The sequence below is a fragment of the Camarhynchus parvulus genome, chromosome 17 (assembly GCF_901933205.1).
Source record: "Camarhynchus parvulus chromosome 17, STF_HiC, whole genome shotgun sequence".
Taxonomy (NCBI): domain Eukaryota; kingdom Metazoa; phylum Chordata; class Aves; order Passeriformes; family Thraupidae; genus Camarhynchus; species Camarhynchus parvulus.
In genome coordinates this window covers 1,784,351-1,798,669 of record NC_044587.1, presented here as the reverse complement: position 1 = coordinate 1,798,669, position 14,319 = coordinate 1,784,351, and the positions used below count along the sequence as shown (strand labels likewise).

Genomic DNA, 14,319 nt, shown 5'->3' with positions numbered 1-14,319 from the left:
GGAGGTGTAAATATGGAGAAGGGGTGGGGTGGAGGTCACACACAGTGCCTGGGGACAATGCCAGCACTGCAGGGGCAGTCACAGCTCTGGCTGTGCCATGCACCTCTGTATCACCTGCTGCACAGAGGAACAGCTGTCTGCAGGGAAACAACACCTCGTGCACCCGAGGAGTGACCTATGAGCTCACTGGAAGGAAGCTGGAGAAACCCTGGCTTGGACAAAATGAGCTGAGACGTCGATGTACAAGTTCTTCTTGGTGGCAGTAAATGCTCCCTGCAGCAGTATTTGAACACTGAGTCAGTGGAATGTGGCTCCCTCACTGCCTGGCACTCCCTGGGGACAGGGACAGAGCAGTCCCCAAGGCCCGGGTCTGCAGAGTTTTAGTTTCTTTCTGTATCTCCTGAGCCACATAAGTGTTCAGTCCAGAGACTATGGAGAGGGAGAGGGCAAGGAATGGCGTGTACCAGAACTGTGTCCCAACAGGTTTGTGCGTTTAAGACACCAGCCCAACCCCAGAGTGATCACTGGGACAGGGGCACAGTGACACTCCCCATGTCACTTTGAGAAAACACAGTTGGCATTTGCTGAGGTGAGTGTGGAGAATCAATGTGCAGCACACAGGCTACAAGGTCAAACGTTACCTCATCCCCTGATGCCTGGCTCACTTCCCAGCTCTGCACAGACCAACCATCTGGAATTTCAGGTTTGGGACAGGGGGAATTCAACTGGGCAGTTCCCAGCAGACAGAGCTCTCTGCTGGTCTTTGCTGTCATGTGGAAGCTGTAGCAGAGCTGTGCTGGGTCCTTATGTCAGCTGGAGCTGCCAAAGTTCCCAGCAGAGCCAGTGCAGGCTTGGTGGGTTCAGTACTTCCTTCCAGAGTGTCCCAGTAAAGTGTCTGAATGTGCAACAGAGACTGTTCCAGGGCTGGGCTGCATTCAGAGAGAATCTGAATTCTCCCTCTCGCACTGCCTTGGGTCTGCTCTGCTCTCCACCCAGCGCAGGTGCGAAGGCTCGTTCCAAAGTTCAGGTTCTGCGTTCTCGTGCCTTGCCAGAAGATAAAAGGGTTGGTAAAAGTGTAACCTGACCTTAGCATTTCACAGCAGCCACAGAGATAAGCTGCTGAAGGAAATACGGAGAGCAAAACACGGATGGCTCTGGGGAAGGGGACCCCACAAGGCAGGAGCTCTGTGTGAGGACCCCTAAGCAGGACTGGGGGCAGCCTGGCTGGCAGGGGGGCATGGCCCTGCATTGCTGACTGGCATCACAGCCTGGTGGGCACTGTAGTTCTGCTCTGCCACACAGAGGACCCCCGCGCTGCTGCTGCTGCTGGTTTGAGAAGGAGAAGATTGACTGAAGCTGCCTGTTATTATTTTTGGCCACTCCAGCAATGTATCAAAAACCTGAGGCTGGGTTGATGCTGGTGCCCTACTTTATAGAAGCCCTGAAAAGCAGATCAAGGACAGCGAGCTTGTCTCTCTGCATGGCATCTGCCAGCAAACGGTGAGAAAACTTCAAACTGCTGGTGGGGGAATGGGGGAGGCAAAAATGAGGCAAAATGTGCTAAATCCAGAGCACTGTTTGCAGACTTCAAGGGAAAGGGGGTCCGCATGTCCTCCACTAAGGAGGGAAGGTGGGACAGGCAGAGACTGGGGTGTTGTGCTGCCAGCGTGGCTGATGAGCTGGTGCCATTGTCCCAGGCACACACTGGGGACCAGTTTGCTCTGGAAGGAAGAAAGGACCCCACTGACCTTAGGTGACCATGCTCCTTGTTAGCCAAGCCCAGTAGTAATGCTGCTTCGTGTTTTCTGGATCCTTTGGCAGTGAGAGGGTCATGGCCGCCTCTCTGGCTGAGGAGGAGAGGCACGTAGGGAAGGCTGTGCAGAGAGTTAGTGTTGGAACTGGGCAAAGAACCTGCGAATTTTGACTGGTTTGTCAGTGCCCTGCACGGTGGCACTGGCTGGAGGAATGGTCTGTCTGGGAATCTGGCTTGTGTGTCCCGGGAGGAAGCGAGACTTGTGCCTGCTGCCTCGGGCAGGACCTGCTCCTGTGACCTCCTACCCTGAGACCTGCTTCCTTCTCCTGTGCTCTGGAGGAACCTCGAGTATTCCTGTCACCTGGGGATGTTTATCGCTGTTGGTGTTTGCCCCTCCAAAGCTGACGAGCGTTTGCAGCCCAGGTGTCGGTTTTCTCCGCTGATCCGGAGCTGCCTCGCATGAGCTGCAGGATTTGTGCTTTGCTGCAGACGTGGACAGTAGCCTTTGAAAAGTGGAAGAGGAAGCAGGCATCAGTAAGAGGCAGGGGACAGTGCCATGTGGTGGTTTTTCATTTACTAGATAGTCCTACTTTGTTCTTGATGAGTAATGGAGGCATTTGAATACGCCAGGATGACAGCAGCAGTCTGGCTCTGGGAACGTGTCGGCGTGGGCTGGCTGAGGATGGTGGCAGTCGGGACAGTGGGACCATGCCGCGCAGCCTTTCCGTCTCCTCTCCGCTGCCTCACATCTCCTTTGCCGCTCACCTGCTGTCCCGGGCCCCGCGCTCCGTGAGGCCGCCCGGGCCTGAGCCCCGCGCCCCCGGCCCCCGCCGGGGAGCCCGGCCCGGAGCCCCCCGGTGAACTCGGCGCCGATGCGGGCGCGCTCCGTGCGGGGCGCGGACCATGGCTCACGCAGGGGCCGCCGGCTGCTGCTGCAGGCGCTACTCCCTGCTGTGGATCGCGCTGCTGCAAAGGTCAGTGACTCGGCTCTCCCAAACGGGAAAGGAATGCGGTGCGCGGCCGAGGGCAGGGACAGGCGGGCGGGCGGCGCCGTCCCTCCCCTCCCGGTGCCGGGCCGGGGGACGCGGCGGAGCCAGCGGTGCCGGCGGCAGCCGCCGCACGACTCGGGCTCCCGGAGAGCTGCGCTGTACCCCGGTTTATCACAACAGAATGAGGGCGACGGGCGGGACAGGCGGCAAGAGGCGAGGGGTGAGCGGCTCGGGGACCGCGAGGCACGGGCGCTGCTGGGCGGCGGCGGGAGCCGAGGGGGTGCCCGGTGCTCCGGGCCGCGGCGGAGAGCGAAACGCACCCGCTGCCCCCCACGGCGAGCCCGCGCTCCGGGGGCGGCGGGCCCGGGGCGCTCTGCCCAGCTACAGCGCAGCCAATGGGCCGCGGCGGGGCGGAGCGGCGGCGGGGCCGGCCCGGGGGCGGGGGCCGGGGGCGGCAGGGCCGGGGGTCCCCCGCCCGCGGTGGCGGCGGCGGCGGCGGGAGCGCGGCATGGCCCAGCCCGAACGGGGCGGCGGCGCGGCGGCGGCGCGGCGGGGCCCGGGCCCTGCGGGTGAGTGCGGGGCTGGCGGCCGTGCCCGGGCTGCGCGGGCAGCGCCAACTCCGCGCCCGGCCCCGCGCCCCGACCGGCGGCTCCCGCGCCGCGCCCGGAGCGCAGCGGCCGCGGCGGGGCCGGGCGGGCCGGGGCCGGGGGCGGCGGGCGCGCAGCGGGGCCGGGGCGCGGAGGCCGCCGCGCTGGAGGGACCGGCGCTGACAGCCGCTCCCGGCCCGGCCCGGGGATGTGCGGCCGCGCTCTGTCCCTCGTTCCGTGCGTTCGCGGTTTGTTTCCATCCTGGGCGGCGTTTCATCATCCGCGCCCGGGCTCGGCAGCCGCGCTGTGGAGATGGGCCTTGCGGCTCCATTTCCGTCTGCTTGGTCCAGGAGGACACATCCTGCCTCGCCTTTGCCGCCTTGTCCAGATTCCGCCTCCAGACTGATGTTACGCAAAATTTAGGTGATAAAAATCAACCCCCTTATCCCCACCCTGCTCCCCCCGTGGAAGGTGGTGATTGTGGGGTGCAGCTGGGAGCGCCCCGGGAGTTCTGCCTGAGCGCTGCAGGGAGTAGGGGGCTCCGGCTCAGTCCCTGCTCCCGGTTTTGCTTCTGGTGCCATGGACGTGCCCCGGGTGTTTGTTGGGGCCCTACGGTCCCTGCTCGCTCCAGAGGCTGTGGAAATGACTTGTTCCAGGGCTGTGCTGTGACTCGGGCTCCAGATTGGAGTGGTGGATCTGTCACTGCTGTTTGTGTATGATGTCCCCAGATCTGGCACTATTTAGGCTGCTTTAAGCTGATGTGATAAAACTGGTTTTTAATATAAGTGTTGATTTCTGTTGAAAGTGTCATGTTGATGTCATTCTGCTTGTGGGAAAGAGGCTCCTTGGAAATGTTTTTGATGATTGCAATTCAGGTCACCTTTTGCATCCTGCTCCTGATGCCCTTTTCCTCCTGATCCCCTCTCCTCTTGCACATCACAAATGCCATCAGTGTCATTGCTGGCTGTCCTGTGCTGGGCTTGCAGGCTGCCCCGACAAACTTTGCAGTGGCATGTTGTTAAACAAATACCCATGCTCAGGTGAATGTCACAGGTTAAAATCATCTTCGGGTTTGCTCTGGCAAAAACAACGTTGGAATCTGGTACGAGCTGACAGAGTCCTTTTGAATGTAATTAATCCTGCTGCCAGTTGAAACTGAGAACAGTCTGAAAACAAGGGCAGGCATTAATAAGTTTAATTACATGTCCTTTGTGTTGCTCAGGGAAGGTGTTGCATTAGTGAGGGCAACCTGTAACTCCAGGTTCCCATCCTAAGTATGCTGAGCAGAGTTTCCCAGGCAGAGATCAGCAGCTGGCGTTCTGGGAACGGCGGGAGAAAGTTCAGGGCAGCCGCACATGGAGAAGGGTGTGCTGCTGCATGCTGAGACTTCATCCCCACATCCTCTTCTGCAGGAAAAAAAAACATTCTTCATCTTCTGGAAGCCTGCGAGTTCTCTGGTGTGCTGTTGGTGGTGGTTATTCCCATAACATCGCTTTCGTATTTATTTGTTACATTGAAGCAGGATGAGGCACAGGGGAGGAAGGGATGAGAACTCCCAGCAGTGGTGGGAGGTCAGTGGGAAGCTGGCCCCGGCGGGGCGGTCACAAGGCGCTGCTGAGCCCTGGGGAGAGCAGAGCTGCTGTGCAGGAGAGTGGGAAGCAAATGAGAGCAGCGTGGGCCCTGCAGAGCACAGTCCCAGAGCGAGCCGGCAGCAGAGAGGCTCAGGATGGGCACAGGCAGAGCATGGTGGGTGATTTACTCCCATCTGCGACTGCTAAAATCCTTCTCCCATCTGATGCTGCAAATCAATTTACTGGAGTTGTGCACTTTGTTCTCAGTCATAACAAACCCCTAATCCCCGGGCTGGAGACAGATTTAGATTCTGTCTGTGCTGGGTGTGGATCTGCCAGGCTGTTCTGCTTTGCTTGGGCACGGGGGACCCCTGCAGTGGGCGAGTGCAGGGGAGGGGGCCAGGGCTGCCCTAGAGAACCTGCACCCAGCTGGGCGCACAAAAGAACTGTCAGCTCAAAAAGCTGCACTCAGGGAATCTTTCCTGGCCAGGAGAAGTGCCACAGAGTCAAATGTAATTTGGGAGATCAAATCCTTCTGACGTTGGGGAAGCATGCACAGCTGCAGCTGGTGCCAATGGGACTTGTTCAGCTGGGGGCCTGGACTTCCTTCAGAATTCCCCAATCTGCTCGTGTTCTCAGAGCAGAACAGTAGGAGATTTAAGATAGGTTCTTCATTTTTCCCCCTCTTTGTTTCAGTGTTAAATTTTGTGTCTGCTCCATCCCTGTGTAGCCACCCACCAGGTTCTCTGTTTGTTTCTGACTCTCAGAAATAATCAGGAACATTTTCATCATAAAACCACAGGAGCAGCAGCCGGGTGGTTTCAGGCAGGTGAGGCTCTGAAATGAGGACTGACAGAGTTGCTTCTTTGCAGCACTGTTTGCTGCCTCCATTGCTCAAAACCCTGCCCTGGAGCTGGGTGAGGAGAGGATGGATTGCCTCTCCATTCTTGTTTTTGCAAGTCTTCCCTGCAGTCCCTGTGGTCCCGGTTGGATTTGGTGACACTCAAGTGGCTGTGGAGGGCACAGGCAGAGGGGGTACATCCCTTCACATGGTAATGTTTTATGACTTTTATTATTTAGCACAACAATCCTCTCTGATTGCTCTCGGGCAGCAGAGCTCTTTCTTTAATAACCAGAGACTGGTGCTGCTCCGCAGGACTCGCCAGGTCAGTGCCGGTAGCAGTAATGTTATTTCTCTTTAGAACTAATGTGGTCTTTTATGAGATTTTTTCCTCCCCCCTTCATTTCAACTGAACTTTAGGCAAGTAAAAAGAGATTTTAAAAAAGGCCCTTGGCAAAAAGAACTGAATGTGCTGTTTGGAAAGAGGGTTCCTGTTGTGAGATGGCTCTGGGCAGCTGGCCGTTCCCAGCTATTAAAACAAAGGTGTAGGACTGGAATTGGATCAGCTGATGTAAACCAGGACAGGACCTGGAGTACACAGTGAGTTACTGGAGCAGGAGATAGGACAGCCCCACAGGCAGCATCTGCACAGGGATGGTAGGGGGATGGATGTGAGCACGGTACCTCTGTCACCCTGGAGGTGTGTGTTCACTGTCAGCAGATGGTGTTCCAGGTGTGTTTGCCTCTTTGGGGGCACTGATGGCCAGCACAGGTCTGCAGGGACTCAGGTGTCCCTGTTGCTGGGGGTGCTGCTGTCAGGCTCAGGAGAGCAGCTTGTGGCCTTTCTCTTGCTGCTGGTACGAGGGGAAGTCTGTGGGAGCAGCGATGGGGGACTGGCAAATGTTGGACTGGCAAATGTTCTCCAGTAAATGGGCTCCAGCCACAATGCCATGTCACCGAGGGACACAAGTGCTCTCTGCCCTGGAACAGGGATTAAAGTGAAAGAACCGTGTGCTCTTTGAGGGCAGGAGGTGGAACAGAGATGGGACAGAGCCCTGGGAGGGGGCTCTGCTCATCCTGCCCTGCCGGGACTGCTCTGGCAGAGAGATCCTCATCCCTGCTGCTGAGATTTCCAGCAGCTCTAATTAATGACATCTCCCCACTTAGCCCTTGGTACACAGGCAGATGCTGGGTTTTAGGGCTGGTTTGAGACCTGCAGCACTCCCCTGCACGGAGCAGCATCTGGTGAGAAATGTGTCTGCTGCTGACGTGGGCTGGATCCGAGCGGCCAGGAGGGAGGGACAGACATCGTGGGAGCAGGTCCTGCCGAGGCAAGGACCTGACAAATAACTCCCTGAAAAAGTCCCCTTCATTTTAGGATTCCCAGAGGCATTTGGCAGAGCGTGGAGGGATATAAACATACATTTGCTGAATCTGGTGAGAGCGTAGTGTGTCCTGAGAAACTCCCCCTTGGTAATCCTTCAAATAGCACATCTGCACCCGAGGCACATCTCCCACCCGGGGCCATCCAGCTGCAGTAGTTTTAAATGAAAAGTAGACTTGTTTTGTTTTCATTTTTTACAAAAATTCTTAGGCCAGCATGAGGCGATGCAACTCAGTGATGTACTGAGTTGTGGTTTATTTTATCAGTATTTATGTTTGTGTACACAAGAGTGCAAGTCTCAACTTGATTATTTACCTTTTCTAATTTCATCTGTAAAATATGGAAATAAGATTTACCAGAAATGCCTTGATTCTGGGCTTATCTGGGCTGGGTGAGAAGTCTGTACTGTCAGTTCTTGAGCTCCTGGATATTAGTTCTGCACTCAGCATCCAGAGGTAACTTGATCTGTCTGCCTGTATTAGAGTTCATTTACAGTACCATTCAGAGGAAAAGGATAGGGACCCTTTTCTCTGAAGATAGTGGAAAATTGCCACAAAGTACTGGGAAATGACTGTGCTGGGTTCCTAAAGATCAATTTACTCGCCACAGAGATGTGGGGTGAGTGAGCAGCTGAGAGAATAGCTAATGGCATGGGGAGCCTTAGGGCTTCTGCTGCAGCCCAGGACTGTGCCAGCCCCAGCAGGGCTTTCAGCACTGGGGGCTGCAGGTTGTCCCCCCAGAAAGGCTGTGCTGCTGGCTGCTGTGCAGATGTTTTCCTGGTGTCACCATGGCTGGTCCTGGCTGGTGCCCTGGTAGATGCAGGAACACCTTGGGTGTCCCCAGGCTGGGTGTCCCTGGGGAGGAGGTGGCCCTGGCACTCAGAGCTGTCCATGGAGCAGCTCAGGCAGGGAACAGCCACAGGCAGTTCCGTTATCACCTGGGGCTTCGTGCATGGCCTGAATCTTAATGGCAGATCTTAGAGAAGCACCTGTTTATCTGCTGCTGCTGCTGTTCATCTGAGAATCTCCTTGGGCTGTTTTCTGGATCCAGCCTGGTGTGTGATTCACTGCAAGCGATGAATTTTGCATGCACTGTTGACATTTCTCTCTCTTTTGGTCAGCTTCGTTCTGGAGAACAACAAAACCCAACGCACACACCAGAGCAAGCTGGGAGCATACTGGGAGCATTGTTGTTTGACTCATGAAAGACCATGCTGAGAATATCACAAACTCCCCTTATTGCTGTCCTTCCGTGCCTTTGGAGAAGGCGTCACAGCCCCTTTGTGGCAGGGACATTTGGTCTCTTTGGGAGCCCCCAAGTGCTTGCCAGAGGTTTTAAAGGTCAGAATTGCCAGGATCAGAGCTCTGGCCTAGGAACATCTGACATGGTGCAGGCTATAGAGAAGGCTCCCTTTGCACTCAAGTTATTTTTTCCCTTGCCACTTTGTGGGTTTGCTGTGTTTTCCCTGGGAGTACTTAACTATCTTTCTTGGGTTTGGGCTTTTTTTTTTTCCCTTGAGCTCTCTGGTTTTGCTTTAAGAGTTACAGCACCATTGATTGTATTGGCTGTCTCAAAAATGGTGCTCTGCTCACTGTCTGTGGGCTCCCCGCTGCTAAATGCTGCCAGTGGGACTCCAGAGCATTTAGATCAATCAATAGGGCTATCACAGCCTTATTTTCCACACTGTCCCCATCCCAGGGATGTGTGTGACAATCAGAGAGAGCTCATGAGCCCAAGGATTGTTGGTGACAGAGTGCACATCCAGATGTGGCTGTTTTGGTGAGGTTCTGGCACCACCAGAGCTCAGCACCAGGGGCTGGAGACCTGGTGGTGCTGCTGAGACAGCAGCAGGTGCTGCAGCCAGCTGGCCTCCAATGCATCCCCACTGCTACACCCCACACCTGGGAAACCTCATTTAGGAGCACCCCACACCTGGGAAACCTCATTTAGGAGCACCCCACACCTGGGAAGGGTCATTTAGGAGCACCCCACACCTGGGAAGTCTCCCTCAGCAGGTGTGGTGGCTATTTAGAGTTTGATTCAGTTGTTCAGAGACTCCACAGTGTGCAAATCTCTAAAGAATTGACTCCTGACTGCATTGAAGTTGGGAAAAATTGTTTTACTGCTCATACTGCCTGTTACAGAACCTTTAGAGTAGAAATTACAAGTGGGACAGCGTAGCAAGCCTTGTTCTTCAGGGCCCTCGGTTATTTCATGGCAGAACATTCCCAGGAATATTGTGCAGTTGTTGCTAGCAGATGTTGCTGGCAGGTTTCTCTGGAAAGGAGAGCATCCTCTGACAGTGTTCTGTTGTTCCTCCAGATCCCATCTAATGCCGAGGCTGAAGGAGTCGCGCTCCCACGAGTCCCTGCTCAGTCCCAGTAGTGCTGTTGAGGCTCTGGATCTCAGCATGGAGGAGGAGGTGGTCATCAAGCCAGTCCACAGTAGCATCCTGGGACAAGACTACTGCTTTGAGGTAAGGAGCCGTGCTGGGGCTGTTCTGGGGAGCCAGGTGTGGGCTGGCATCTGGGGCCTGGCTGTTCCCAAACATTGCTGCTCAGAATTGCTGCACAGAGACCATTTCATAGGCAGAAAATTGCTCCCATCTTCCCAAGGAGGATCATATCCATACAATCAGAGCAATGAGCTTCTTGTAAAGCAGAGCTGCTGGCACAGGTGCTGCACTGCTTAGGGCTGTGTATCAGCAGAGCATGAATTTGTTTATGCCCCTACAGTTTATGTTCATACAGATATTGGGAAGTGCTAATCCCTACTCAGTGTTCCCAGAGACATTACATGTGGTCACAGAGCCAGCCTGCTGCTGTCAGTGGGAGTGTGAAGGACTTTGTCTAGAAAACTGAAGCTTCCCTTGTTTGGGTAAATAGAAAAGTCGGTGAGCATTTCAGATTCCTTTGACATCTGTTACGGCATGTGGTAAGGTCTGTGCTAGCAGGAGGGAGTAGGACATGTACAATCCAGGCTGTAGCTGGATAATTCAGTACAGGATATCTTGGGAATAATTTGTCCTGAATTGTGGATGGCAAAGTATTCTTGCTTATGGCAGTGGCTGGGTACAGAACTGGGAAATGGTTTTCTTACAGTAATAAGGCACTGGATATTTGTGTTTCTGTGAAGAGCAGGTAACACCTGTTTGTGCTTGGACACGGAGAAACAGATAAATGGTGGAGTGGTGTTTGGATTGTGCTGTAGGAGTGATGGGGCTGCAGGCTGTCCTTGGATGTGCAGTGCTGGATGAGAACACATGCCAGTGTTCAGAGGAATCAGACTGGAAAGATAAAGACATTTTTCTTTACTGAAATCAGCACATTTTGAAATGAGTGAGTTAAAAGATCTATTTCTTAAAATATGACATGAAAACAGTCTTACAAAAAATAGCCTCAAACATAAAGTCTGTGGTTGGCTGAAATATAAATTTTGCATTGCTGTTCATTCTTTGTGGAATTGAGCAAGTGCAATGGGTCAGGAGGGGAACAGTTTTGTAAATTATGTGTCCTCTATTACATTCCACTCAAGAAAGATAAAATGAAGCTAGATGGAAAATAGATGTGACATCCATAATATAAGAGTTGTTTACCAATTCTGTTCAGCCCACAAGAGGAGAGGAAGGGATATGAACAGAACTTGTAGAAAGTTGAGTGAGAGGGAAGTTATACAAGCCAAGCACTTGGAAGGAGGAAGAAAATTTTGGGGTTAAGTGAGTTGGATAAAGAGAAGTCACACTGTAAAAAAAGAACGTGTTAATTGCTGTTCTGCAAACCCTGCAGAGGAGAGGAAGAATGCCAGGAAACAACAGGGACATTGATTTGTCACTGGTGGCTGCTCACCAACAAGCTCCAGCAGGAGGGACCGAGGTGAGAGCTAAATGGCACTTTGTGTCAATGCCTTGGTCTCGTGGCTCCTGAGAGTCAGCGCTGGAATGAGTTTGCAGTCTGGGATCCCAGCTGAGGGCCAGGCAGTGACTACAGCCCACAGCACTGGGGTACCACTGAGGGACACCAAGGAGTTCAGGGGATGTCCTGGAAAAGCAGCCCTGCCAGGATCACAGGGATGAGGGGAGCTGAGGTGTTTCCTGTGCAGTGGATGGGGAAGGTGCTGCAGTTGGTGGTGGTGGTGCCTCATCCCTGCCCCTTGAGGCTGTTGTGGAGCTGCTCCCTCGGGGGCTGTGTTGGGCACAGGCAGGGCTGGTGTCTCCAGCTGGGCAGTGAAGCTCCTGCTGGGCACTGCCAGCCTTGCTCCATCCTTCACCTTCTGGTGGCCGGCAGGGACCGTGCCCGGAGCTGTTCCCATCCCCGGCAGGCCCGGGGCCATCAGTGCTCACCTGACACAGCTCCTCCCCCTCGGGGAACGGGCCAGGAGGATCTGGCAGGGCCAGGAGGATCTGGCAGGGCCAGGAGGATCTGGCAGGGCCAGGAGGATCTGACACGGCTGCAGATGGAGCAGAGCGGCTTGGAGAGGAACTGGCAGCACACCCAGACGGAGACAAAAGCGAGAGGTGCCAGAGCCATCTGCAGTGGAAAACAACCAAGTGGCTCCGTGGGAGGCAGCTGGTGGATGAAGGTGCAGGGAATTGTTCCTCCCTTCTGTCCCCACCACCCTGCATTCAGACGTGCTCGTCCCTGCTCCCCTCAGCTCTGCCAGGGAGCACAGTCAGCACCAGGGCAGGGCTTTTCCACAGGCTGCATTTGGCTTTTCTGCTTACTTAGTTTTGTGAAACTTGCTTTTTTCTCACTTGCTGAGTACTTGGCAGTCAGTATTTACTTGTTTCCTTCATTGATTTTTTTTTTAAATTACTCAGCATCATCTTCTTTCTCCTTGCAAGACTCCTCAGTCAGCAAATCATCCCGTGCCACTGCACGTGCTGTGTGTGCTAAATATACAGTGGGCATCTCAGCCAGGAGCAGAGGCTCGGAGCCCAGGCTCCCAGAGCCTGTTCCTGGCCCTGGTTTTTGGGGGTCCTGGGCCAGGCAGGGCCATAGGGCTGAGGGGCTCTCTTAGGTCTTGGAGACCAAAGCCTTGTCCCCTTGCACAGTCCCTGAGCTGTCCCAGGACACAGCTGAGGGAAAGACAAACTGTGGTTGCTCCAGTGCAGCTGAGGCTGTTGCCTCATCTTGGCCTTGCCTCAGCAAGGGAGAATTTAGTGGAACTAAATTTAGCAGCAGTAAATTTGATCCAGCTGTGCAAACGTTGGCCATTGCTCGTGTGGCCCTTCGGATGCCTGGAGCAGCTGCAGGGCCAGGGGTGCAGCTGAGCCCTGAGTGAGCCTTGGAAAATCCCCTGGACAGGGAGTGAAGCACCCTCAGTGCTCAGTCAGCATCCCCTGGTACTCCATGCATGGCCCTTCAAGTGAAGCACCCTGTACCTCAGGACTGTCTTAAAAAGACAAGATCTTTTCTGGACAGATTGTCCATCCAAGGACTGGGGATAATGAATAGGAAAAGTAGCATTTCAGGAATTAATGAGTTTTATTAATTGAGTTTGTCTTGTACATTAACAGCATTCCAACATATCCAAAATCTTGATGAGACCAGAATACTCTCTTTATAAAGTTAATTAATATCTCATGAAGATCATTAATGCCATATGATATTTAAGTCAGAACTCAAAGCTGGGATCTGATTGCAAATCTGGGGGAAATTAGATTTTTGGTCACACATGGTAGATGTGATCTTCAGCTCCCATCAGACCAAGACATGCTTCATATCTGACACACTATTTTCCCCTTCTCTCACTTCAGTATGACAGTTACAGTTTTTTTAGGTTTTGAAAGATTAATTTATAATTGGTTTAAAATAGAATAAGGAATTTGGCCATGATAATGCATGTGTTTACCTAAGTGTGGCAAGAAAATACAGTGACAATCCTGTGTGCCGGCAGAGCTCTGTTGGGAAGGCTCAGGGATGGAGGTTAAAGGAGCATCAGCAGCAGTGGAGAGGAGATGAGGCAGGGGGGTTTGTCATGGGAGATTCTGAAGGAGCTGGAAATACTCTGGAGCATGAAAGGCTGGAAAGATCACACTGCTGGGCCTGCTAGTATGGAGTCTCTTCTTGGAACTACAGGAGAGCTTGTGCTCAGCTGAATGTATTTTACAGGCAGAATATAAAAGTGTGCAAGGACTGGGAGAATGCCTGTCTGAAAGAGAAATCCTCTGGAATATCAAGGGTTGGAAAATTCTTTGCGTTTTTGTGTAAAGACAGAACAGGCCTCTTCTCATTCTGCCCTGGTCTGTGTTCAAAGGAAGGGATGTGTTCAACTTATCATTGAGGTTTGCTAATGACAAATCTTAGCAAGTGCCAGCTCTGCTGTAAGAACAGGTTGGGCTTCTGGGAGATACATGAAATTAAAGGAGATTGTGTCTCCCAGAAGCTGATAACCCAGTGCACAGTGTGTAAACACAAACACTGGGAGATGATAAAGCACTCACAAATAACTCTGCAGGTTGAGACTGGCGGAAATGAAGCTCAGAGGGGAGTTATTCAAAGTACCAGCCAGGCCCATTCAGCCTCCCAGCAGAGCTGTACACAGTGAATATTGCTGGACAAAGGAAATGCAAAGGGCAGAGAGCTGGAGCCACGTTCCTGGTGGTCAGGACCAGCACGAGTGGAGGAGGCAGCAGCTTGGGGAATATCTGTGTGTGAGGAGCAGGTGCAGGGAGCTATTGGCTTTGATGCCAAGGAAGTTTGACATGGGGGCATAGGAAGGAAATTTGGTGCCTGTCATTCTGGCCTGCCAGACAGTGGTGCTTCTATGGGCTCAGCAGGATTGAGTTTCCTTGGGATAGCAGGAGTGGGATGAGGAATAAGGGGCACTTGCAGCTCTGGACATGTCACTCCTGTGAGTGTGTTTCTGAAACCCTGGCTATGAACTCCCAATGGCCAGAGAAAGTCACAAAAATACTGCAGAAAATCGCTTGACCTGGAAGCATGAGAGGTGAGAGGAGGGCTCAGCAGCACTTCCAGCCATGTCCAGGTTGGGAAGCCCCCTGGTTCTCCCCAGCTGGGGATGGGTGCTGTGAGCTCTGAGTGCCCCAGCTGGGCCATGAGCTGGCACGAGCTGTGCCATGGCCAGGAGGGGCTGTACAGACCTGTCCCCATGGTCTTCACAGCAAGGGCTCCAGGAGCCACAGGACACCAAGGGGGAAGGTGGGAAAGCAGGCTTTTTGAGCCAGTGCTCTGC

The 14,319-nt window shown here is 53.7% G+C and overlaps 1 protein-coding gene across 1 annotated transcript in view; it reads left to right on the top strand.

The window, feature by feature from the left end:
- Positions 1–14,319, top strand: part of DAB2IP (DAB2 interacting protein) — a 120,716-nt gene that overhangs the window by 78,189 nt on the left and 28,208 nt on the right. The window contains 1 exon segment of the mRNA XM_030961204.1: positions 9,448–9,601. Within this exon segment, the coding sequence (XP_030817064.1) occupies positions 9,448–9,601 (154 nt within the window).